Below are 24,978 nucleotides of genomic sequence, written 5' to 3'. Positions count from 1 at the left end.
TCTCTCAACATGTGGAGGAAACTTGGTCCTCAATATTTATATGTCTCATGTCCTAATATAGATAAAGGGAAACTGAACGAATCCAAACTGGAGTTGGTACTGTATTGGTTGTTTGTGTGGTTTTTGAGAAAAGAAACAATGAAGAAACGGCGACGCAATTATTCCCTTCTATTTCGTTACTTCTTTCGATTGAGTTTAGTCTTGTGTTTAGTCATCTTGTTTGCACATTCTAAACCATCAAACCAACAACATGTTTCACCAACATCATATTCAACATCATCATCATGCCTTCCTTCACTTCATACCGCCTCAGGAACTGCATGCACACCACTTTCGCCCAGAATTAAACTAATCCAATATAATTGGTTAGCAACAACGATGAACATTCAAATAGCAAAAGTTTTCCTCGAGGAAGTACTTGGAGTATGTGTCGATGTTGAGGAATATGGCGTGGATGAATCTCTTAGAGTGATGGAGAGTAGAGGAGATGAGGTTCCCTACGTCTTGTTAGAATTTTGGAAGTTAAATCATTTGGATGTTTACAGGTAAGAAATCTCAATTTTTACTTGATAAATAATTAAACTGTGATTGATTTTTGGATTGTTTTCTGGAATGGTGGAATAATAATTGAATGTTTCTTATTGAAATGTTTTAGAAAGTATGTGTTAAATGGACGAAATGTAATGGATATTGGAGATTTAGGTCCATTAGGACAAGTTGGATGGTATATTCCTAATTGGATGGCTATAGATAATCCACTGAGCTTGAATTATCGATACTATCGTACAGTGAATGCTACACGTTACATTAGTGGAGCAAAAACTTGGGTCAACTTTGATGAGCAGGTTATTAAAAATCTGAAATTGAATCTCGTTTTGGAATATCCTCCTCAGAATTACACTGAGAAGTTTCTGATTCAAGAGTTGAGAAATGCAGAACGGGAGAGAAAGCAGCTGGTTTCCTACTTTTTCACACCTCATCAATTATTCAGTAGACCTAATGCTCCACAACGTGTGACACTTCCACCATTTACTGCAGAATGTGTATCACCTCACAATGTGGAGAATAATTTGGTGGATTGTGATTTTGCCATGACTACTTACAGTAAACTGCAAACTAGGGCAGTGTTGAGTTTTCCTGAAAAAGTGCAAAACTTTTTGGAAAGGATGAAACTGACGAATGCTGACCAGATTGAACTGTTAGGCTTAGTTTCGTATGATAAAATGTCGAAAGAGGATGCTGCCTGTACTTGGATTTTGAAAGGCAATAATACAGAGAGATGGAAGAGTTGGATTTCAGAGCCACCTTTTCAACCGGAGAAGAGTAATGCCTTTATTATTTCAATGACTGTTGTGGGGTTTACACTTGCTATTATACTAATTGGTTTTTGTGTTTTTTGCTGTGGATTTTGCATTCGAAAGAATTCGATTAGAAAGAGAGAAAATAGATTGGCCCCAAAAGCACCACCTATTTGCATTGTTTTCACTCATATTCAGAATGCTTCACTGTTGTGGACTTTGGATTCAGATTTGATGAAGAAAGTTGTTACCATTCATCACAAAATTGTTCGAGACAATATTCGAAAGTTTAAAGGATATGAAGTGAAAACTCAATCAGACAGCTTTATGATTGCCTTCAGTGACCCAATAGAAGCAATTGGTTGTTGTTTTGCTATTCAGAATGATTTGTTGAAAGGAAATTGGACACCTGAAATGTTGGAATTTCCAGACATGAAAGAAGTCAAGTGGAATAATGAAATTATTTACAAAGGACCAAGAGTTAGAATGGGCCTTCATTATGGCAGTGAAGTGGAAGCTCATTTTGATCCAACCACCAAGAGATATGATTACTTTGGCACGACGGTCAACCAAGCATCTAGAACTGAAAATCAAGCTCAAGGAGGAAGAATTTACATTTGCTCAAATATTCACGACCACCTAAAGCATCAAATGGGAGGAGCTTCTCGTTGCAATATTTGCATGGATAAGGGGTTTCCCATTCATAAGGATCCAATCTTTCAATTCAAACAATTGCTTTACTCTGGAAAAATCCAATTCGAAAATATGGGAAACTTTATTTTGAAAGGATTGGAAGGTAATCACACTTTGTTTTGGATTATGGATACAACTTCCCCTCGAACTTCCTACATTCAACAATTCGAATTGTTGCCTCATGTTAGAATTGACTCTGGATTATCAGTTCCATTGTTGAGAGAGAAAATTGATAAGGAACGAATGGAATTGAAACAATCGTGTGCATCATGTATAAGTGATCCATCGAAATGGAATGAAAATGAGAAGAGTAAACTTCTGCATAGGCTTGTATTGTGGAATAATGATACCGAAGAAGAAAAGGATGCATGGACTGAATTGGAATTGAAGCATCTCATACCAATTGTCATCTCTCATTATCTTCCTGCTGAAATGGATAACATTGTTTCAGATAACAAAGAATATGCATATGAAGATACAATTATCCGTCCAGATAACAGGAAAAGACGAAATAGTGTCGCTCAACCCTGTAGAAAAGAGTCGCTTTCTTCTTCTAGTTCTATCGCAGTAATGTCATGCCCTGAAGAATTGATTCAATCTGGAGCATAAATTTATTGTTGGGCATTGATTAGAACATCTGATAGCCCTTGTGATACTGTACATTGGAGAAGGTTTCGTTTCATTGCAAGAATTGACTTGTTGCTCTTAAAATTCATACATAAAACCATAGTTGCTTCAGAGGTCAATTTACAAACAACTATTGGTAGGGAAGATTTGAGAACTGCCTTTGGATTATGTGGTTCATATAATTCATTATTTGAGTAAATAAAATAGGTATTGTTAGAATTGGTTCCTGTTGAGATGTGTAAATTATCACAATTCTTTAGAGGAGATTCGCTAAAGAATTCAGTAACATGATTATCCGTAACGCCCATCATTTGGTTTTTGCTTGTATGTGCCAGAATATGAGTCCAATTACCAGAGATGGTAGTAAGTGAAAATCCATCCAGAACAACTGATTCAATTGACTCAGATGCAATAGCTGCATTAGAGGTTTTAAATAATTTTCCACATTCTAATAATTAATGTTAAAATTTGGGTGTTATGATTAGAGCTTACCTGTTAGAATAGCTGTCATATTTCCAGAACAAGCAACGTCTCTTACTCTATACTTTCCATCTGCATTCCAAGTTTTAACGAATGTATAGCGAGAAAGTGTACTAGCAACAGTCAGTACAGTACTTGGGGGAACTGGTGGTGTCAAATCTGGTGTGTTTATAATTCCCAACTTTTGGATTGAGTATTTAATTTAAAGCTAATGACCTACCTGTCCATAATAGTTTGCACCTTTGAATAATATGAGTATTCGAATGAAATGGAAAGAATTGTCACTTACCTGTTGAAATAATAGTCCTATTATTAATACAAAAACACAAGTGTCTTCCTCCAACTCTAAAGTGAGTGATATGTGTAGGTTCATCAACAAATTCAGTCTCCAAATATTTTTTCAATCCAATTTCCACAAAATCATAAGTACAACTACTATTAGCAGTTCCAAACTTTTCAATACCACAATACCACAATCTATTACAGCTATCCAATACTGCAACAAATTGTTCTCCACACAACATGGCAACAGGTTCATCAGGGAAATAATTAAGTTTAACTTCTGGTGTGAGCGTCATTAGAATTGATAATTGCCTTCCAAGAGGATTAATAGAAGCCGAACTTGATCCATATACAAAGTCTCCATATAAAAAAGCTTCATTCCTAGTTGTCATTATCACTGTAAATTGTAGTCCAATATCAATAAATTTCAAAGCTTGATCTTTCGGGATTGATAATTTCTTTGCATTATCACTATCATATTTTGTAAACTTTTCAAACCCATCCAATTGCTTTGGTTCCGTTGATCCTGTCAATAATGCGCCATTCGTTGATTTGCCGCTAAAATAAATTTCATAATCATCACTTTCTGTCAAGGGTCTAATATTTGTTTTTAACCCAGATTCCAAATAATTTCTGTTATTATTTTTAATAAATTCTTTACCGATCAAATTATCACGTCCCTTGCCTTGTTCTAATTCTTCTCTGATTGCATCAACATGGGAACCTCTTGTTTCTTTTGATGATTTTGATGCCATTTTTTTATATTTTTATTTTTAGAAAAAAAGTTCATTTTCGATCACAACATTACTCAACTCATTCAGAATTTAAAAGTTACAAAATTGTAAGTTATCTATACTTCAAGCATAAATACTTCTTTCAATTCAATATAAACGAAATGTCGAAGAACTGCACTGGGAGATGATAGAATATAATCCATTACAAATAAATAACACAATATTCTATTGCATCATTTCCTTAATGAAACTCTCTAAATTCGCTGTAATGAGAGAATCTTTGGCGCGCAAGCTGGATTTGGTATAAAAAAGAAGATAAGGCTAGGCATCACGATCTTACATGACGAGAGAACGAAAAAAAATGGGCAAACATGTTCTTTCCGATACAACTTGTGCTGGCAACAACAACGTATTAATGCTGCTTCTGGAGGGAAGACGGAATGAACAAGAAGTAGGAGATGATGAATACACGATTAATCAAAGAAAGTTTGAAATACAAATGGATGAAATTTCATATTGTGATTTTATCATGTTTGATTCGAGAATTATGTGGTGGATTTGCTATTTTATATTGAATATTATGATTACGAGGAATATTAGTAGTAGTAGTTTTGTTGGATTACATTATTGGAAACGGTCCAGATTATCCATTATCACAAAATTAATACTTTTTGTATTTGTTATTAGCATGTTTATTGGTGCTGATAAGCTTGACAATCACGATTACGAAACTTATTATTTTGTGAGTGGATCGCCATTGGAAAACATGCAAACCCATCAGTATCAACATATTTCGTCGACTAGAAAAACAGTTGCCAGTTGTCTACCTGAAGATGCATCTTCAAGCCACTGTTCCTCTTTTTCACCAAGAATAACTCTTATTGAAAATAATTGGCTGGCGAGCTCGATGAATAATGCTCTTGCAACAATAATACTCGAGGAAAAATTAGGAGTTTGCGTTGATATTTTAAAACTAAATATTGTGGATTCTTTGGAACTTATGGAAAAGGAAGGAGCCACACGTCCAATTGCGTTGTTAGAATACTGGAAATTATCTAACTTTGAAAATTACAAGTAAGTGCATGCGCTGATCTTTCTAACAAGTAATCTTTTCATCTTAGAAAATATGTGGTTAATGGTAAACATATTACAGACATTGGCGATTTGGGTCCGAGTGGCCAAATTGGGTTTTTCATTCCAAATTTCATGAAGGATGCAGTTCAAAATAACTACAGATACTTTAGACTTTCAAACATGACAAGAATGGTCAGTGGCTCTAAAACTTGGGTGAATTATGATGATCAGATTATCAAGAATTTAAAGTTGAATTTGCAGTTGGAATATGCACCTGATAATGATACTGAAACCTATCTCATTGAAAATTTACAAAACGCTCAACAACAACGAAAAGAGATGGTTTCATATTTTTGGTTTCCACATCAATTATTCAGTAGACCTAATCCACCATCTAGAATCTATCTTCCTCAATTTACTGATAGCTGTCATACAGCTCACAATATTGCCAATGGATTGGTTGATTGTGATTACCCTTTGTCAACATATAGTAAGCTCCAAACGAGTGCTGTCTCTTCTCTCTCTTCAAGTGTTCAAAACTTTCTTAAAAATTTGAATTATAGAGGTAGAGATCAAGTAACCATGATGGGATATGTTGCTTACAATTCAATGACTTTAGAAGATGCTGCTTGTAAGTGGTTATCAAACCCAAACAATACAGCCAAGTGGAAAGCTTGGACTGCTGAGCCTGTATTACCAATTGAGAAGAGAAACGAATTCATTATTTCCATCAGTGTTGTCAGTTTTACTATTGCAATATTATTGGTTGGAATTTTTGTGTTCTTGATTGGATGGGTTGTTAGAAAGAATTCGATTAGAAAGAGAGAAAATCGTCTAGCTCCAAAAGTAGCTCCTATTTGCATTGTTTTCACTCACATACAAAATTCATCCTTAATGTGGACTTTAGATTCAGATTTGATGAAGAAAGTATTGGCCATTCACCATAGAATAGTGCGAGAAAATATTCGAAAGTTTAAAGGATATGAAGTGAAAACCCAATCAGACAGTTTTATGATCGCATTCAATGATCCAATAGAAGCACTAGGTTGCTGTTTTGCTATTCAAAACGGCTTATTGAAAGGACATTGGACACCTGAAATGTTGGAATTTCCAGACATGAAAGAAGTCAAGTGGAATAATGAAATTATTTACAAAGGACCAAGAGTTAAAATGGGCGTTCACTTTGGAAAAGAAATTGAATCCCAATTTGACCCAACCACCAAGAGATATGATTACTTTGGCACTGCAGTCAACCAAGCTGCAAGAACTGAAAGCAAATCACATGGTGGTAGAGTATATGTCAGTTCAGATGTCCAAAGTTTTATTAAGCACCGCGCCACAGCTCTTTCATCTACCAATAGTCTGCCTAAAGATACTCCTTTTATTACGACTTTCAAAGACGAACTAGAGCAATTTAAAGAACTAGTCCAAGATGGACAGATTCACTTTGATAATATGGGTAATTTTGAGCTCAAAGGCTTAGAGGGAACGCATACCCTTTACTGGGCCATTGATTCTAACTCACCAAGAAGGTACTATGTCCAACACTTTGAATTAGGAAACCAATTTAGAGAGTCTGTCTCAATGCTCACTTTACCAATCTATATTGAACCATGTGATAAAGAGAGGATAGAACTAAGGCAAGAGCTCTCCAAATGCCTTACTAATCCATCCCAAATTTCTAGTGAAGAAAAATCATTCCTCCTTCAAAGATTGATTCTATGGACAAACGAAATGAATAATGATGAGAAAATATGGCTTGATTTTCCAATCGTTGGTTTACTAGACTTTGCTATCAAAAAGATAAGAGAGAGTATTTCATCTATCTCTACACACAGCACCCAAACCCTCACTGATGATATTTCCATTGATATGAGTAAATGAATATGTGATTTGTATCTGTAAGGTTCTTAGTCTTTCCTGGTGCTGGATGAATATCAAAAAGTCACTTGATGCCGAAGTGGTATTAGTTTTTCTTTACAAGCAGGATTCACTCGTATTGAAGACAAGTATTTATCCATAAGCAGGTGACATGCTCATTGTATAAAACCACATGTGGTTTTTCGATTTCTAGAAAATTACGGCTTTAATGAACTCTTTTTTTTTGGAATATCTCTGACCTATAGTATGAGAATCAAACCAACTTAATTTTGAGATTCAGCCTGCATACATGATGCAAGTATCTCATGCATCTTAGATTCACTATACAACGTCGTTCTCATGCATAATGATCATGCATGCTCAGGTAACGCATGGATGTTAACGAAACTAACATCTGAATATTCAACACATGCAAAGCATGCTATCTGCTCTCACCCTTATTCAAAATAAAGTTTAAGGAAAGTGGATAAATCTCCTCAAACAATTTCATATGACTATATTCAAAGTAATTATTTGGCCACTTGGTTAAACCCAACTCGTTTCTCAAACCATAAAATCTTCTTTTAATGGTTGAAACACTGCAGCCCAATATTGTACTCGCCTGTTGTTGAGTTAAATGTAAAACTCTGAGTAATTCATCCTTTGAAATTGAATCAACACTCCTCTTGAAACTCTTTACATCAAAGGTTGGATTTGCCTTTACAATTGATACTGATGAATTATTATAGAAATCAAAAGTTGTATACTGTAATTGATGTTGATAATAGCCAGTTAAATCCAATTCCTTTCCATCTGTAGTTGTATAATAGGATACAGTCTCAATGGAATTACATTTAGAATCATTAGAATGTTGATTCTGAGAGGAGGATGGAGAAGATGGACTTGAGGAATTAGATCTAACATTCTCTCCTGACTTGACATTCTTGAATTGATACTTTCTCTTGATGGTTTTTCTTGGTTTTTTAATCTTTTCCTGTTGAATGTTGAATGTGGTGGTGCTGTTGTTTGAAGATGGAGGTGGTGAAACTTGCACGGACTTTTGAGCATGCATTGGAGAAACATTTTGTAGGGAAGTTGTTGATCGAGATGATGTTTCAATTCGTTGTTGCAATGAATAATTATTGTTCATAAATTGATGATATTCAGAAGTGGTTCCATTGCTATTCGATATTATTTCACCACATGTAGATGTGTTTAAATTGTTATTATATTTGGATGGAGAAGCATTAAATGGCATGTAAGATTGTTGGCCACCATCACCTCTTACTGATGTGCCACCAACATGTTGTTGTTGATAATGATTAGACATCCCAAATGTGGTTCGTTTCTTTGGAGAACAGGAGCTGTTACTATTTCTCCTTTGTGGCCTATTTTTTGAATTGTCTTGAACTGTGTTTTGTTGTGGTTGCGTCTCTTGATTAATTGGCTGTGAATTGTGGAAGAAGGGTTGTTGTTGAGTGGATGGTTGGATGTGACATGAGGAATTTTGAGAATTTTGTTTACATGTTGTAGTATTATGATTGAGTGAGGATATCGAATCTGTAGAATGGTGATGGTTCATAGGTGAAGCTGAATGGTTATTATTCTGCATGTTCACATGATGTTGAAATAAATTAGTTGCATGTTGGTTATTGCTGTTAATATTAGTATGGGGAGTTGTGCTCATGGTTATGAGAGAATTTTTGTTATCCTTATTGAGCATCTGCATGGGTAGCTCTTGTTTTGTTTCCATTTTGATTGAATCTGTGGCCGCTTGCGAGGAGGAATGGCCAGATGCATTGTTGTACATGTCCAGTCTTAACCTTGGTTCTATTGAGGAACTTGTTGAAATTACTGCCATCACATTTAATGGAGCTGTAGTGTTTTCTGAGTTTTGAAAAGCAAAATCTTCCTTATTGTATTGTTGAGGTTGTTGATAAATTAATGAATCTAGCTCTTTGTGATGAAAAGGATGATCACCTTTAAATTGTTGATGATCCTTGAATCGTTGATTTAGTTCTAATGCATCTCTAGGATAATGTTGTTGTGGCTGTTGAGATTGTTGTTCTCTCATACATATCGCTGAGAGTTGTTGAGAAGGTATTTGAGATTGGAACATTATTGTGTTGTGGTGTTTTTTTCGACTGTACAAGGTAAAAAACTCAATAGAAACAAGTGGTGTGGGCTCACAAAAATCGTAATTGAATGGTATCTAAACCAGTGAAGAGATGGAATTACATGTAGGGATCCAATTCGTGTCGCGTTAAAAAAACACACATTTTGATGGATTGTGATAGTACAATTTAAAGCGAGACTTTGATTCGTATTTATTGAATTGATGTAATGGACCATTAATGTCGAAAGATAATGTGTTTTGGGATATGCATTCGAATTTGGTCAATTTTCAAAATACCAGTTCGGTTTTTTCATAAACCATCAGGATCCATGAAAATCAAGATACAATCGCATAGTAGCTCTATCTCTTTCAACTCATCCTTATTGACTCTAAAATTACCTTGTTTTACATTCACAAATAAAATTCTAATCTCTATCTCAATGAAAACAACGACAACATCCTTATTCAATATTCTCCTTTCTAATACAAGAGTGTTGCAAATGTGCAATTGAGGAATCTCTGACCAGATGAGAAATTATAAAGAATCCTATACACCTTAAAAGGTATTTATTAAAAGCAAGCGGGACTACCTAATTTTCTTGGATCTGTTCCAGGAAGGAAAAGATTTTGGTCATTTTCAGTGCTGCTAACTTGAATGACTTGACAGCATCCTATAGTATGGCCATCTGGAAGAATTTGAACAGGTTCAAAGGTATGTCCCTTTTCTTGTAGAGCAGTGATAACTTGTCTATTGAAACCCTCTTCCATTTTGACTACATCTGAACCAGGTTGAGCATGAAGTCTTGGAAGTGCAACTGCGAGATTTGGTTGGACTTTAAACTTTTCAATTGAATAAAAAACTTCAATAATTGCACTGATAATTGTTGGTCCTCCTGAAGCTCCAATAATATACTTGACCCTATTTCCACTCTTATCAAGGAAAATAGCAGGTGACATTGAGCTCAATGGTCGTTTGCCTGGAGCAATAACATTAGCTGCAGATGGTGGTAATCCGAATTGATTTGGTTTGTGAAGATCTACTGTGAAATCATTCATTTGGTTATTAAAGACAATACCTGTTGATGCACTAGCAACCTTACTTCCAAAGTTATGGTTGACTGTAGTGGTCATGGCAACAGAGTTTCCATCTTCATCAATAACAGAGAAATGGGATGTACCCTTATCCTTAACAGGTGCATAATTATCTGAATAATAATGTGACCATGGGAATGTTCTTGATGGAGAAACCCTCTCAGATGCAATACTAGAGGCATAACTATCACTTAGTAATTGATTAATGATATATTTTGTAACATTTTCCTTAGGTAAGAAATTAACATCTCCTAGATTGGATCTATGTCCAAATCCAAATTTCAAAGCTTCCAAAATATAGTGATAGTTAAGACCCATTGGTGAATTATCACCAATCTTGAAATTATTCAAAATACTCAAAATAAACTTGATAACAGGTCCAGCAGATGGTGGTGGAGGTAAAATCACCTTAAAATCATTCAATTCCAATGTCATGTCTTTTTGAGAAATAATTGGATTTTCATCATAGAAAGGTCTTTCAGGTTGATAGTTCTTCAAATCATCCAATGTAATAATGCCACCTTGTTGTTGTATTTCTTCTACAATCTTTTGAGCAATTGGACCTTCATAGAGAATGTTTGGACCATCTGAAGCAATTTTCTCCAAAGTATTTGCCAAATCAGTTCTCTTAATTAATTCACCTTCATGATAAACTCTTCTCTTTCCATCAGAACCAATGGTTGTAAATTGTACCAATGTTGGGAATTTAAGAATATCATCCTGTGATAATCGCACAGCCAACAACGGCTCAACAATCCAACCATTTCTGGCAATATTGATAACATCAGTGAATAACTCCTTCCAAGGTAATTTACCATAGAGTTTGTGAGCTGTATGTAATCCTCTAATTTCTCCATAAACAGCAATGGACTTTCCACCAAATACGCTTTCATCATAATTATTTTCATACATATCCTGACTGGCAGCACTAGGAGCAGTTTCTCTTGAATTAATAAAATCCACAGTCTTTGTTTCATTCATGAAAATAGTAATAAATCCACCTCCACCTATTCCACTAGCAAATGGTCTAGTGACACCCAAACATAAAGCAACTACAATGGCTGCATCAACAGCATTTCCTTTCTTTTCCTTTATGACTTTCAATCCCATTTCGGAACAAATCGTACTATCACTTGCCACAGCGGCCCTAGTACCAGTTGGTTGTACTTCAGTTTGTGTCCTCGACAGTATAAAAATCAATCCCACTCCCAGTCCTAAAGCAACCAGTACTACAATGAAAAGTGGGCATGAAATATTAAAGAAATGGAATAGAAATTTTTGTTTTTTAGTTCCTTTAGCTTTGTAAATTGGTTGTTTCTCGAGGTTAGATAAATCACTAGAGCTAGAGCGATTACTATGATTGTCTGTATAATAGTCTTTTCCAATATCAGCTCTTTTTAATGTAGAAGGAGATACATTCCTCCTAATCAGTGTTGTGTCTTGTTGTTGATAATTGCCATTATTTATCGATGTTGATGATACTACACTAGTAGTGTTCTGTATCAGAGGCGTTACCTCCTCCCTGTTGCTGTTGTTCATTGTTGATGACATGAAAAAGAATCTTTAACGTGTTGTCTACAACTGTGAGAGTCTTTTTGCTTGTAGGTAACGTTTTTTTTTGGCTATTGATTTTTGTTGAAGGCGCCGATAAACGGTAATTTCATCTTCAAATGAAAGTTACAAATCAGGGTAATACCACAATTTCGCCTCAATAAAGGTAGGTTTTGAAGAGTGTTGTTTTTTGTAATGAATCATTACAAGAATTAAAACAAAATATATTAAAGCGTATTATGCTTTATTGTTTTTTAAATGCTTCCATTAGTGTATTCCATTCTTCCTTATCAAGATGAGTTGGGTCCTTAACTCCTTCATTGAGGATAAAACTCATGTTGGATGGATTATTTGTTTTTGGTTCTGCATTTTCGTCTGTGCTTCCTCTCTTATTAATTGGGAATGCCTTGTTGACTTTTCTTGGTGGTTCAAATGAGCCATCCATACTTCCTTGACTACTGAAACTGGAATGTCTTGGTAATTGAGATGAGTAACTGTCCTTCTCAAATTCCTTATTTTCAATTGTAGAAATATTTGGATAGGATCTTTTTCTTGAATTACTAGTTGTTGTCTCTTCAGAAAACATTTTAGCAATAAGAATTGGATCATGACCTTGCCCAAAAACATTGGTTCTTCTCTTTAAAGTGGTTGAAACTGGAAGGCACTTGTCAGAATCTTGGGCAATATCATCGAAAGATTTAGGAGCATACCTAGAAAGAAAATTGTCGAGACTATCATTGTTTGGAAGTTGGGGTTTTGAAGTTGGGTTAGAATAAGGGGAAGTAACTATTGGAGGAAGTGAAATATTTACAGCAGGGAGATTATTTGTTGATTGAGGTAAATACGAAGAATGATTATTTTGATTCATTATTGAGGAATTTCCATTATGTGGTGTTCCAATTTTTTGATAAGTAAACTCGTCTTGAGAAGTTACTGATGTTCTACGGGAGGAAGCATTGTTATATGGATCAATATGATAGGAGGAATGATTATCATTCAAATTCGTAAGAGGAGTTGTTGGAATATTCAAAGTTTGATCAGATTGAAGAGAATTCTTTCTAGACCCCTTATTATTTCTTGAAGTTGCATTGTTGTTACTCAAATTACTCGAAGATGAATTGGTTGGGCCAACAACACATGCACTAGTTTGTGTTGCTGGTATTGTTGTAGTACCATTTGCTGTAGTAGGCCACTTATCCATTCCTAAACTTTCTCTCATTTCATAGAATCGTCTTTTGAGTGTAGATAAACTAACTCCTAAAAAAGCAGCTGCTTGTCTCTGAGTAAGATGGAATACTTTTCGTATCTGTTCCTCATCAATTCTTACAAAATTGCTTCTATGCTCATCTTGTTTAAGATTTGGATCATCAAGGAGATGAAACTTAATATTAGTTGTTTGGTGAGGTTTGATTGAATTATTATTGGAGAGAGGATTAGTTGGTTGTTGAGGAGCGTTCAAAGATGATTGAGGAATATTAGTACTCGCAGTTATTGTTGAAGTCATTCTTTGCTTTTTGCCCAGTAAAGAAGAGGAAGAGTGTGGAATGGATGAATAATGCAAGGATGATTGGGTTGTAGGGATTCTCTCACTAGTACAGCCCTGGGCAACAGGAACAGCAGCAACAGCTTCTAAACTTCTAGCGGAATCATTAGCTATCAAACCACCACCAATATAAGATGGTTGTTTTTGTTCTGATAGGAGTAGTAGGGAAGAGGCTGAACTTTGTATCACTGTATCATGATCTCTGAGTGTTGATCCTGTTGCTGTTGAAGCACGTGATATTGTTGAAGGAAGATTTCTGTAGGAATTATGGTGTGGTTGTGATACCATGAGCAAATTATTATTGCTGTAAGGAGGATTATGAGCTGATGAATTAGCAGGTGGTGGGCAAGTGTTATTAAGAGATGCGGATTGTTGATGATTATATGAATAGAGAGGATTTGAAGAAGCAATTGGAGTACAACTACTCTGACTCATCATACTATGAGTACTTGTATTGTTGTTGTTGTTACGAGTAGGAGGAGTACTAAGCTGCTTAGTTGCAAAAGATCCACCACTAGCGACAGGATTCATCTCTACCAGAGGTGGTTGTTTTTGCATTTGTTGAAATGAATATTTGGTGGTTCTGTTTGTGTCGTTGACTACTTGCTGATCATCCCGAGTTCCCAAAGAATGATTTTGCTCTTGGTGCTGGTCTTGTTGTTGTTGGCGTTGGGGAGGCGACCTTAGAGAATTGAGCGTTGTATCATTGTTAGTCGTGATACCTAAATCAGGTGGTGACAGATTTGTTTTTCCTCCTCTGTAAATGTTATGTTTGGTTGTTAGCGGTTCTGATTTAAGGCTTGACTGTACAGATGGAACATATTCGTAAGGTAGGGGTCTGTAGTTTGAACTTTCCATATTTAAAGATGCAAGGTCAGAGTTTGCATTTGGTTCTCTATTATTCCTAGTTATGCATGATGATGCACCTTGTGAGGTTGGTGGTGATCTTCTTGATTCATCTTTCAACTTTTGACTTGTGAAGGATACTTCAATTTTTTGCTGTAGGCTGCATCTCGACAAATGTGGTGAATTTGATTCATTAAGGTCAGTTATGTTAAATCGTAATGGAGGAAGAGCAGTGTCCATTGTGTTGTCATGCATCTCCATTTCCTTCGAGATTATTGATTGTCTTATTTGGGTCTCTGTACATGTGTTTGGTCTATTGAACATATTGTTACAAGTAATTTCTTTGGCACCATCATCAAATTGATTATGACAGTAAAGAAAATTACTATTGGCATGTATGCCAAACAAGGACTTTGGATGTTGTTGTAGGAACTCTTCACTTAAATGTTTGTTTGAATTTTTACTGTTGTCTATGATAGAAATTTGGCCACATGTTCTTGTTCCCTGTTGAAGAACATGATTGAAATTTGGAACAATATCATTCCTATTACAAATCATACCATCACCAGCTTTGTGTTGATGAGATGACGGCAATACACTTTGGAGAGCATCAGGAACGCAAGAAGTCATTGGTTCCTTTAGAGACATATTTTTTTACCTGTTGTTTTGTTGGTTCAGAGGCTTCGGTTTATTTTGAAATGGTAACAACGAAGCCTATCGCACAGTATTAAAGTGTTAATTGCTTCTTGAAGATGGTTCATTAACTACTTAATGATTATTGAAGGATGACAGCTTGGCCTTTCTCAAAGCTAAAAAAATTACCCTGTGCTCAGAATTTACAAATGGTAAAAATATTGCTCTTTATGAGGCATTTGTATTCAGTTAACTGACAACAAATATCAATCTCTGTAAATTACGCCAATTTTCTTACAAGCAGATTTGCATTGAGAAGTCTTTCTATAGAAATTAAGGGGCCGAAAATTATCATCTCAATCTACAGATTTCAAAAATGACAGCTTCAGGAACGAGTCAAATCGTTAATTTCGCCCAATATAGGGCGTTGTTTCACTAATTGATTAGTTTTGTCTTGTACCTTTTTTAAAAGAAGACTTTTTGTGGTTTCATTTAGCCTTGCTCAGTTTTTCCTCTGTAGATTTTCTTTGCCATTCTATTCGAGATTCGAATCTAATTTCGCTTTAGACAATTCTAACAGTAAAAAGGGAAACGACTGTTATTGAGGAAAGGTTGTTTTCTTTGGATCTTTAATGAATCTGTAAAAGATTATTGTTTCCTTACCAATTATTCGCCAATTAACTCTTTTCTCAGTTGGAGATGTAAAAATGCCAGTTCTATTCACATAGAAATGTTGCTTTTTAGTCTACAGATTTGCAAATGGTGAATAGCTCCAATGATTCGGTTTGTGTATTTTAGGGGGTCATTGTTTCTTTAACATTTTGATGTTTTTTGATGCTATTTTGTTATATAATTTGAATTTGGCATTTTCTGGGTACATTTCAAAGGGTGCAGTCTACTGTTTGAAAATTTGTTTTTATGTCTCTGCTTAACAGCACTCCTCGCCAATGTGTCAAAGTTTTGAGATTGAACCCAAGATTTTCACCTGCATCTAACTCCACAAATTCTAATGTTGCATTCTAGGTGAAATCTTAATCAATCTCAGCTTTAATTACCAACAAGTCGAAACAACAACATTCAGGTCTCACATTTGCATAACGTCGTCGACTACATGCGGAGAGCAAAGGTACACATCACCGATCTTGAACAAACAACACCAAGCATACACATAAAATCATCCGTAGGTATTGCATTGGACTTTTCTCTCGGATTGTCTTGTTGTTTGGATTCAAAACCAGTCCGTTTTTTCCAAAATCTAGCTTTCATTACGAGAAAACGTTCATCTCTCAAAAAAAAACAAACAAGGAACAGAACTCTAATTGGACATTATTACAAGGTAGTATCAGGTTCAGGAAATGAGATTTTCTTCCGAAGATGATTAAACAGTTGTTTATGAAATCTTGTTGGGTGATGAAAAATAAGACAAGCCAGAGCAACTTGTGTGCTTCTGATACAAATGCAATTTAATTTTTAATATTAATATTTTAAAAAAAACGGCCAAGCAAAAAATAATCTTCCCTCCAATTTTTTGTCAAAGAGAATAGCCATCATCATTATTATTTGGCAGCAAGGAAGTTTTTAAAAACATCATCAGAAAATAATAATTGGAATTGGTTTTATAGATCTTTTTTTCTCTGATTTTTTTACATAGTGAACAAGTTTATTATCTTGAGTCAGAAAAGAGTGGTTACCAATTTAAAAAGTTGATTGATAACTGTTATTAATCTGGCGGTTTATGTTGAGTGTTACTAGATAGTACTTCTCGGCACCTTTTCCTTCAATCTATTTAAACCTAAGTTTTATTTCGCGTACAAGGGTGAAAGTAATATTCCTATTTTTAGAGAATATCGGCACTAAAGTACAAGAGTTTGAACATTAACACCAATTGAACCAGTCCTCAACTCTCCTAAAGAGTGTTTTTGTTACACCTATTCTATATACAATAACTATTTTTATTACTAGTTTTTTATTCCAACAATAACCATTATTTACTTTGATCATCATCTTTAATTTCCAACAATAACAACAACAATACGAGCTACTACTAATATCCAATGAAAAATGAATCCAAACGGTAATGGTAACAACAATAATCTAAGTCAATTACAAATACAACAAATTCTTCAACAACAACAACAAATGGGAGGTATGATAAATCCTTTCATGTTGTTGAATCAACAAGGAGGTAATAGTAGTGGAGGTATGGGCAATGGAATGATGGGAATTAATCCATCAAATTTAGCTGGATTTCAAGGAGGACAAAATAATATGACAGGAAACTTTAACACACCCTCTACATCTGCTAATAACAACAGTAATAATGGCGTGATGGGACTTGTTAGAGCTTCTACTCCTACTTCCACATCAACAACAACAACAACATCTAATGTTATTCCTTCTGTTAACAATACCCCCAATACTAATACCAATCCACAATCAGGAAATCCAAATAGTATGCTGATGGCTTTAATGCAAGCAAGTCAAGGTAATCCTACACTCATGCCTTTACTCTTCCAATTACAGAACAATCCTCAAATTTTTCAATTACTTCAAGCATTGCACAGTAGTGGAGTGAATATTACACCACAAATGTTGCAAGCTATAATCATGAATCCAAACTTGATTCAAACTTTATTACAAGGATCAAATACAGGTGCTATGAATATGAATGTTACACCAAACAATAATAATACTACAACTACTCATGTAAATATTCATCAACCTTCAGCATCTTCAATTCAACGATCTACTCCAACATCTAGTGCCTCTACACCTCCTCCAAATCTAATACATCAAAATGGTAACTCAACTATAACGCCAAATGGTATGCTAAATTTAAATAATCCTGTAACCAATAATCAAATAATATCCTCCCAACCAAATACTATGAATATGTCTTCAAATATTAATATATTAGCAAACAACCCTGTAAATAACCCTGTACGTCATCCTCCTTTTAAAACTGAACCTGTTGTGGGCACTAAGATTGAGGGTTTTAATCCAAACCAACCAGGAAATTCATTTGTTACTATGAACAATGCTAATCAAAATCATGATATGTATTCCCAAAAGGATAAAAAGAAATTAGCTCTCGATCCTGATTACAAGACACCTTTCCGTTCGATAGACGATTCGATTAAAAGATTAGAACCATTCAAAGAAGCATTTTACTATTCCATTAAGAAAGATCCAAATTGGGATGAAAAAATTAAGAGTGTAGCAGAAAAGTTTTCAAAACAAGCAAAAATTGCTGAAAAACATGTTAATGATGTTATCTTTAGAGAACTAGATAGGTACATACCGATTGAGCAGGACATTTTCGTACAAAGAAAAATTTTTGAACTTGAAAAGCAAGCTTGGGAAAAGGAAAAAGAGGAACTAATGAGAAGAAAAGAAGAGGATAACAAGAAACCATCTAATGTTGGAGGTGATCAATCTGTCATTATTTCATCTGGAGAAGTTGAAGATCCTTCATTAGAAGCTCTGTTCCGAGAAATTACTCCACAAAATTTAAATCAATCCCTCAATACTACAATCCAACAAACTCAATCCCAGTATAATTCAGACGAACTAGATTTTGACAAGATCTTTTCAGATGAGGATAACAACAATAATAGTTCTCTGTACCAAAACTTTTCCTTACAGAATGAAGATGAATTTTTCGAATAAAACATCTTTGTAAAATATACATTGTATCAAAAATCCAGATTCAAAACAATTCGTACACTACATAATGCTGGAATCTACAAATTCACTGTAGATGCAACTCACACACTATCAAACATAACTAGATATCCAAAGTCTATTTGGACCAAAACACATTCAGAATCTTGTAAAAAATACAAAATTCCGGATTGGTCGGTTTTTTTGTTGTAAAGCTCCAACCAATCCGGTGATTTGTTTTTTATTTTGGTCTTTGTTCAGAGCACTTCAAAACGCGTCTTACATCACTCAAGATCTTCACCAACAACAAAAAAACAACAACAACACATCAACTAACAATGTCTGCCCCAACTATTGAACAAGTCCTTTTGAAACTCAAGACTCACCTCTCATTAACAGAAGAAGAACAAGCTAAGGAATGCCCATTCACTGCTGATGAAAAGAAGGTCTTTATTGAAAACCATGGTCAAATTGTCTCTGGCTGTCCTGCATTCTCTAATCACGGTTGTCCATTCACTCAAATCCATACCCTCAAGACTTTGAAGGAAAAGGTTGGTCACATTCAAGGTTTGGAAAATAGATGTCCAGCTATGGCTAACTCATCCTCCACTCACGATGTCATTGCTCAATTGTTGAAGGATTAAATTTTGGTTCCATTGTTGCAATCAATACAACCAAGGCTTTGATCATTTTGTGATTATTGTATGATAATCCGTTTAGAATTCGCTTCCGAGTGTAAATAAACAATTTTCAATAATAATAATAATAATAACTTGAATGTTTTTGGTTGTTTGCTTTGATAGATGAATAATCATCTTCATTGCAACAATCAAAAAAATGTCTAACGAATTGATTGTAGGAATTGAAGGAGGGTTTGTTGTCTTTTGATCATTTTTAAATATTTACAGTAAACTTGATCATCATCAATTAATTTACTTTGAATACTAATGTTATATAAAGAGGTACTTCATATAAGGTTGCTATTGGATTAAATATTGAACATGCAATGGAAAATGTTTTTATTACGGAAACTAAAACTGTAGACGAGACAATGGAACCAATTAAACAATTTCTCATTAAAAAGGAATCAGAATTGGGTGGAATTATCAAGAGAATTGGAATTGCAAATTTCGGACCTATTGATGTGAATGTTGGATGTATTTTACCTTCCACTCCAAAAGTTTCATGGAGAAGTTTTAATATTGTCGAGTATTTCAAGAGAGAATTTCCACAAGTTAAACATGTTCAATTTGATACTGATGTTAATGGACCAGCTATGGCTGAATATCAACTTGTTAAAGGTTCTGGAATTAAATCATTGGCATATGTTACAATTGGTACTGGAATTGGAGTTGGATTGGTAATTAATGGATCAACAGTGAGTGGTTTGATGCATCCAGAGGCAGGACATATTTATACACCACTTCATCCAAGAGATATGGAAACTGGTTTTAAGGGATTTTGTACATTCCACACTGAAGGATGCTTGGAAGGAATGGTAAGTTAGTGATATTAGAATTTGGAATATTGAATTATGATAAAACTCTAACAGGCAGCTTCACCTTCAATTGTAAAGAGAAGAAATATTTCCATTCATGATGTAAAGAGCATATCTGATGATGATGAAATTTGGGACATTGAAGCTCACTATCTTGCACACTTGTGTGTCAATTTAATTTTAATTTCCTCATGTCAAGTTATTGTCATGGGTGGTGGTATCATGAATAGAAGCATCCTCTTTGATAAGATTAGAGAAAAGACAGTTCAACTATTGAATGGATATCACGTTATGATAAATAATGAAAGTATCAAGAATATTATTAAGCCTTCTGTTTATGGTGAACATGCAGGAATCAAAGGAGCTCTCCATCTCTCACAGCTATAAATTTATTGTACTCTATCGTATATTGACAATCTTATTAGTTCAGAATTAAATTGCAAAACCAAATATTCGAATTAAATCTCCAATTTACAGTAATTCAAAAGATAATTAAAATATTGAAAATATTTTATGGGAATTGTAATCTGTGGGGAGCTTTAACAATTACCAAAAACTGAAAGTTTGGGAGAATCTTCAAAAAAAATATTAACAAGAGGATTCTCACACTATTGCATTTTCATTCACACAAGAAATAATTTAAATAATATCAAAGGATGGAAGTAATTAAAATTGTTGCGTTAGAGGAAAAACATTTTCCAAAAGTTGATGAATTATTTAAAATTGGTTTCGGATTTGAAGAGGATTTACCTGATAAATTGGCTCATTCAACAACACCATCGGGAATTGTCACATCGTGTGTTGCTGTTTATCATTGGAATGAAAATGAAACAGAGGAATTGAAGGAATTTGATGGACAAGCTGTTGGATTTCACATTTTCTATGCACCTAAAATGTGGCAACCAAGGTAAGGATTTGAATTTTCCACAATATTCCTGACAATATGAATGGAAAAATAGTGACATTTATTATTTGGAATTTTTACCTCATGAATATTCATATCCTCTTGATGAGCTGGGTTTTTGTGAAGCTATAACAGTTCATCCAAAATTCCAAAGAAAGGGTATTGGAAAAAAGATGCATTCATGGTCGGAATCTCAAGTTTTGAAAGCTGATTCAAATACTAAGGGGTTCATTACTCAGGTTTGGACTGAAAGTGGAGGAGCTTTACCCCTTTCTCAATCGAATGGTCCAAATCATCGTGTTATTAAGGTCAGACCAAATGCTTGGAGAAATTACTATATTGAATGTGGATTAGTTTGTAATTATTGTAATGCTCTGTGTTGTTGTACTGCTGCTGAGTGTGAAACACTATTCGAAAAGAAGTAAATTGTCAAAGTTTTATCCGTTTCAAAATTTATTCTCTGCAAAATTGTAATTACATATTACACACTCTCATGGCATCTTCCGGATTAACAATCAACTCACATGAAAGTTTCAAGAACCATGAACAAAATAGAGATAGTGTCAATGGTGTGATAAGGTAGCTCCATAACAATATTTCGCAAGTTTCTCCTTGACCATAATTATCATTTACACTACTAAGAGCTGTAATAGCAATAGCTGGTGGTGTTGCAAATTGCAACAATGTAACTAAAAAGAATAATGGGTCATCAATATTGGCAAATGCATCTGTGAATAAGCTTCTGGTCAAGTACATTAAACCAACCCCAAGCAATGGGAAAACTATAAGTTTGATAATAATTGAGAAAAAGAGAGCAACAGGATTCAACTTTCTAATCTTGAAAGTATTCAATACTCCATAAAAGAATCCTAAACATAATCTTCTAAGTTTACGACCAATTTGATAAACCTTTCTCTTAATACGTTCACCTACTGGGATGACTTCAACTTCTTGTAAATCCAAAGATTCAGTACTGGTTGTGCTTGAAATATCGTCATCTTTCTTTTCGTCATCAAACACATGAGGAGATGCCTGAGCGGCAATATTTGCACCTAAAATTAATAGAGATGTAGGAGCAACAGATTGACCAAATACAGAACAAAGATGTTTGATGGTAGAAACAAAAGGTGGAGGATTAATAATAAGGAAATCTTTCACATCAGTACTAATTACTGAAATAAGGCAAGCAAGGAAGATGGCAGTGAGTGGTGGATTCAAAATAATATTAAACCACAGGAAGAGTAGTACATTCTTTGAAATGGTTTTGAATTTGTGTAATTTGGATTGATTTCCTGTTGTGGATGATTCAACAATTGGAGAATTCTCTTGATTAATTGATGATTCATTATTGTTGGCAGGTTCCATTTCTTCAATAGATGGAGTTTCTTCCTCTTGGAGATGCAAGGTTTCCTCACTAAATTCTGGTTTGTAAGATTGAGGATGTTCCTCACTGGCAACTACAACAGATTCATTTCCTTCATGTAAATTTACAAAATTTGAAACCATTTCTGTAGTGGTTGGTTCTGGATTTTCCAATTGTTCATTCATTTGTTTTCTCATTTGTTCAGCTCCATGGCTATATACATAACTTCCCAAAGTGTAAAACATAATTTCAACAGGAACAATGAAAATACTCAAAGCTGTTATAGACCTTTCATAAGCCTCCGAATATGTTAATTTGTAAAATGCAGGAGTATTATCCACAACAGTTCCATTGGTACTAGTAATCATCATTGAATCGGTTGCTAAATTCATAAAATCGAGAGAATGAGATGAATTTCCTCCTCCACTAGAAGTTGTCGACAAGTAACACAATGCACTCAAATAAACCAAAGGCAATGATACTGAATTATGGCAAAAGAAACTCACAGTATACATATCAGTTTCACACTTGGACATCTTATCCATATTTTCAACAAATTGACTCCTCTTTCCGAACAAGCTCAAAACCTTCATCAACACAAAACGAATAGGTCCGAATAGAATCCTAAATGTCCACTTATTAAACACTAATTTCCCAACCACAACTGCTAAAATTTGATTCACCACTCCAAACAATAAAATTAAATATAATTTCTGAAGTAAATCCAGAGAAAAGGAAGTGGACATATCCTTGAAAAACAAACAAGGAATAAATAAATTAAACCACATCTTGGATAGGAATCTAACATTATCGGCACTGATGAATCCCAATTTGGTCAATATAAAACCTATCGAACATTCGACAATGACTTCAAAGGTCGATGAAAAACTAGTAATGAAAAGTGTTGAGGAGAATGTGGACATTTTTTTTACGCGTTTTAGGGGAGTTTTAGAGAAATTGTATTAAAGATAACATTACTCGATGGATTAGTGTTTCCTTATTGAGAACCAATACTGTATTTAAGCAATATATTTAACACTGTAAAATATTTAAATAGTGATGAGAAAAAGAAGAAAAAAATGCATCGATGTTTGAATAATTGTTGTACTGCTGCTAAAAAATCATTGATTTCCACTCCGATTGGAAAAAAGCAAAATAATTTAGTAATCCAATCCATCATTCCGAATTTTAATAAGAAGAATTGTTTTCATTCTAATTTATTGAATAGAAATTCTCCATCATCATCAACAACAGCAGCATCTAACGGAAGTAATAATACTAGTTTGGATAGGGCAGCAAACTATGGAAATTCACCAGGAAGAGGAGGAGTATTATTAAAAGGAACAGGAGTTGGAGCTACTCCAACAAAGCCTATGAAATTTAAGGCTTCAGATTCACAGAAAAAGAAGGAGGAAAATTCATCATCATCATCATCGGATTCTAATGAAAAAGCAGAGCCAAGACCAAAATCAAAAGTAATGTTGAATGTTGCTATTTGCTTTGCTGTGGCAACTGGATTTTTATTACAATATACCAAATATCATGAAATGATTGATGAAAGTGCTAATGATGGTGCTTTGAAATTATTAACAAGCTCGGAAGGAAGTAATGATGAAGAGTATGCTCTCTATACAAATAGACATCACTTTTGCATGTCTGATTTGGTGGCAATTTCCAGTAATAGTTTTATTGCAAAGGTTGAAGAAAAGGATGCTAACTTAATAGTTGTTTATAATCCAACTCATTTGAATGAAAGTACAAAGAAGAATGTGGATGGATTGCTCAGTCAATCAAAATCAAATACTATGGTTGTTATCCTTCCAAATCATGAACATCACAAATTCTTTGGAGATTACTTTTATGAATATGTTTTCAAACCTTCACGTGATAATCTTCCAGCACCAAGAGTTTTATTCATTTGTCAAAAGGATGCAAGGGAAAGATTCCAAGAGGAGGCAAGAAAGAATGTGATTGTTAGAAAGGAAATTTCAGTAGATACTGTTGTAAATATTGATCCAGAATTATTTATGGAATTTGGAAGATTTGCTGGAGTTTCAAAGAAGGAACAGGCCAAGGATTTGAGAAAGCCAGTTGTGGATTTAGTTTCTCGTCATTTTGATATTATTAGATTTAGAGGATTGGATACTAGTGTTGAAGAGGCATTACTTTATCATAGAAAATCTGGATTTATTGTTTCTTGTGATTTAATGATGAATCTCAAAGGAAATCAAAGAATAGATGAAAATAATCGTGAAAAGGCAATTATCAGATTGAGGCAACCAGAATTAGAGCCTTACGTCATCAAATATTCACGTTTCTTTAATTTTGCAGACACAATGAATATTCCGTTTGTGGATGATAAATTATTCACAGAACGTGACAAGATTCAAAAAAGCTTGGAATTTATTACAAATCTGAAGTGGAATGGTGTAGTTATGGCTCATGGTGATCCAATTTTGATAACGAATGAAGAACAAGAAAAGGATTTAAAGCAAATGTGGCTTAATACTTGGAAAAGCAAAATGGAAGGTAAATAAATGATTTTTATTTCCATTCAAGTCAATTGGTTGGAGGTTAATGTTCACACAACGAGAAAGGTCTTTCCACTTCTTCATTATCCTTAGATCTTTTAAATTTTCTATGATCCATTAGTTTGACACGTTCCTCTTCAGCTTGTTTTCTAGTCATCAATGGTAGGAATGGAATTACATGTTCAATTAA

The 24,978-nt window shown here is 34.4% G+C and overlaps 10 protein-coding genes across 10 annotated transcripts; 5 read left to right on the top strand and 5 right to left on the bottom strand.

Annotated features, from left to right (window-relative positions):
* Positions 1–683: 683 nt before the first annotated feature.
* On the top strand, positions 684–2,600 carry NAEGRDRAFT_69019 (uncharacterized protein; the record flags this gene model as incomplete). Its single annotated transcript, XM_002675728.1, has 1 exon — positions 684–2,600. One exon carries the CDS (start codon positions 684–686, stop codon positions 2,598–2,600), a length of 1,917 nt encoding a protein of 638 aa, XP_002675774.1.
* A 499-nt stretch (positions 2,601–3,099) lies between these two features.
* Positions 3,100–4,135, bottom strand: NAEGRDRAFT_69018 (uncharacterized protein; the record flags this gene model as incomplete). Its single annotated transcript, XM_002675631.1, has 3 exons — positions 3,100–3,279; positions 3,319–3,338; positions 3,388–4,135. The coding sequence occupies 3 exons, from the start codon at positions 4,133–4,135 to the stop codon at positions 3,100–3,102; spliced, it is 948 nt and encodes a 315-aa protein (XP_002675677.1).
* Positions 4,136–5,959: 1,824 nt separating this feature from the next.
* On the bottom strand, positions 5,960–9,167 carry NAEGRDRAFT_80184 (uncharacterized protein; the record flags this gene model as incomplete). The annotated part of the gene is made up of 1 exon (XM_002675630.1): positions 5,960–9,167. The coding sequence occupies one exon, from the start codon at positions 9,165–9,167 to the stop codon at positions 7,491–7,493; it is 1,677 nt and encodes a 558-aa protein (XP_002675676.1). The 3' UTR covers positions 5,960–7,490.
* Positions 9,168–9,716: 549 nt separating this feature from the next.
* NAEGRDRAFT_55817 (Gamma-glutamyltranspeptidase) lies at positions 9,717–11,366 on the bottom strand (the record flags this gene model as incomplete). The annotated part of the gene is made up of 2 exons (XM_002675629.1): positions 9,717–10,883; positions 10,992–11,366. 2 exons carry the CDS (start codon positions 11,364–11,366, stop codon positions 9,735–9,737), a joined length of 1,524 nt encoding a protein of 507 aa, XP_002675675.1. The 3' UTR covers positions 9,717–9,734.
* Positions 11,367–12,031: 665 nt separating this feature from the next.
* On the bottom strand, positions 12,032–14,849 carry NAEGRDRAFT_58387 (uncharacterized protein). The gene has a single exon (XM_002675628.1). The coding sequence runs from the start codon at positions 14,842–14,844 to the stop codon at positions 12,052–12,054; it is 2,793 nt and encodes a 930-aa protein (XP_002675674.1). The 5' UTR covers positions 14,845–14,849; the 3' UTR covers positions 12,032–12,051.
* Positions 14,850–16,890: 2,041 nt separating this feature from the next.
* Positions 16,891–18,498, top strand: NAEGRDRAFT_69013 (uncharacterized protein; the record flags this gene model as incomplete). Its single annotated transcript, XM_002675727.1, has 1 exon — positions 16,891–18,498. The coding sequence occupies one exon, from the start codon at positions 16,891–16,893 to the stop codon at positions 18,496–18,498; it is 1,608 nt and encodes a 535-aa protein (XP_002675773.1).
* A 332-nt stretch (positions 18,499–18,830) lies between these two features.
* NAEGRDRAFT_69012 (uncharacterized protein) lies at positions 18,831–19,136 on the top strand (the record flags this gene model as incomplete). The annotated part of the gene is made up of 1 exon (XM_002675726.1): positions 18,831–19,136. The coding sequence occupies one exon, from the start codon at positions 18,831–18,833 to the stop codon at positions 19,134–19,136; it is 306 nt and encodes a 101-aa protein (XP_002675772.1).
* Positions 19,137–19,329: 193 nt separating this feature from the next.
* On the top strand, positions 19,330–20,377 carry NAEGRDRAFT_69011 (uncharacterized protein; the record flags this gene model as incomplete). The annotated part of the gene is made up of 3 exons (XM_002675725.1): positions 19,330–19,364; positions 19,453–19,990; positions 20,045–20,377. 3 exons carry the CDS (start codon positions 19,330–19,332, stop codon positions 20,375–20,377), a joined length of 906 nt encoding a protein of 301 aa, XP_002675771.1.
* A 991-nt stretch (positions 20,378–21,368) lies between these two features.
* NAEGRDRAFT_69010 (uncharacterized protein) lies at positions 21,369–23,180 on the bottom strand (the record flags this gene model as incomplete). The annotated part of the gene is made up of 1 exon (XM_002675627.1): positions 21,369–23,180. The coding sequence occupies one exon, from the start codon at positions 23,178–23,180 to the stop codon at positions 21,369–21,371; it is 1,812 nt and encodes a 603-aa protein (XP_002675673.1).
* A 156-nt stretch (positions 23,181–23,336) lies between these two features.
* NAEGRDRAFT_69009 (uncharacterized protein) lies at positions 23,337–24,794 on the top strand (the record flags this gene model as incomplete). The annotated part of the gene is made up of 1 exon (XM_002675724.1): positions 23,337–24,794. The coding sequence occupies one exon, from the start codon at positions 23,337–23,339 to the stop codon at positions 24,792–24,794; it is 1,458 nt and encodes a 485-aa protein (XP_002675770.1).
* Between the last annotated feature and the right edge of the window lie 184 nt (positions 24,795–24,978).

The sequence above is a fragment of the Naegleria gruberi genome, assembly GCF_000004985.1.
Source record: "Naegleria gruberi genomic scaffold NAEGRscaffold_32, whole genome shotgun sequence".
Taxonomy (NCBI): domain Eukaryota; phylum Heterolobosea; class Eutetramitea; order Acrasida; family Naegleriidae; genus Naegleria; species Naegleria gruberi.
This window is presented reverse-complemented; position numbering and strand designations above follow the sequence as displayed.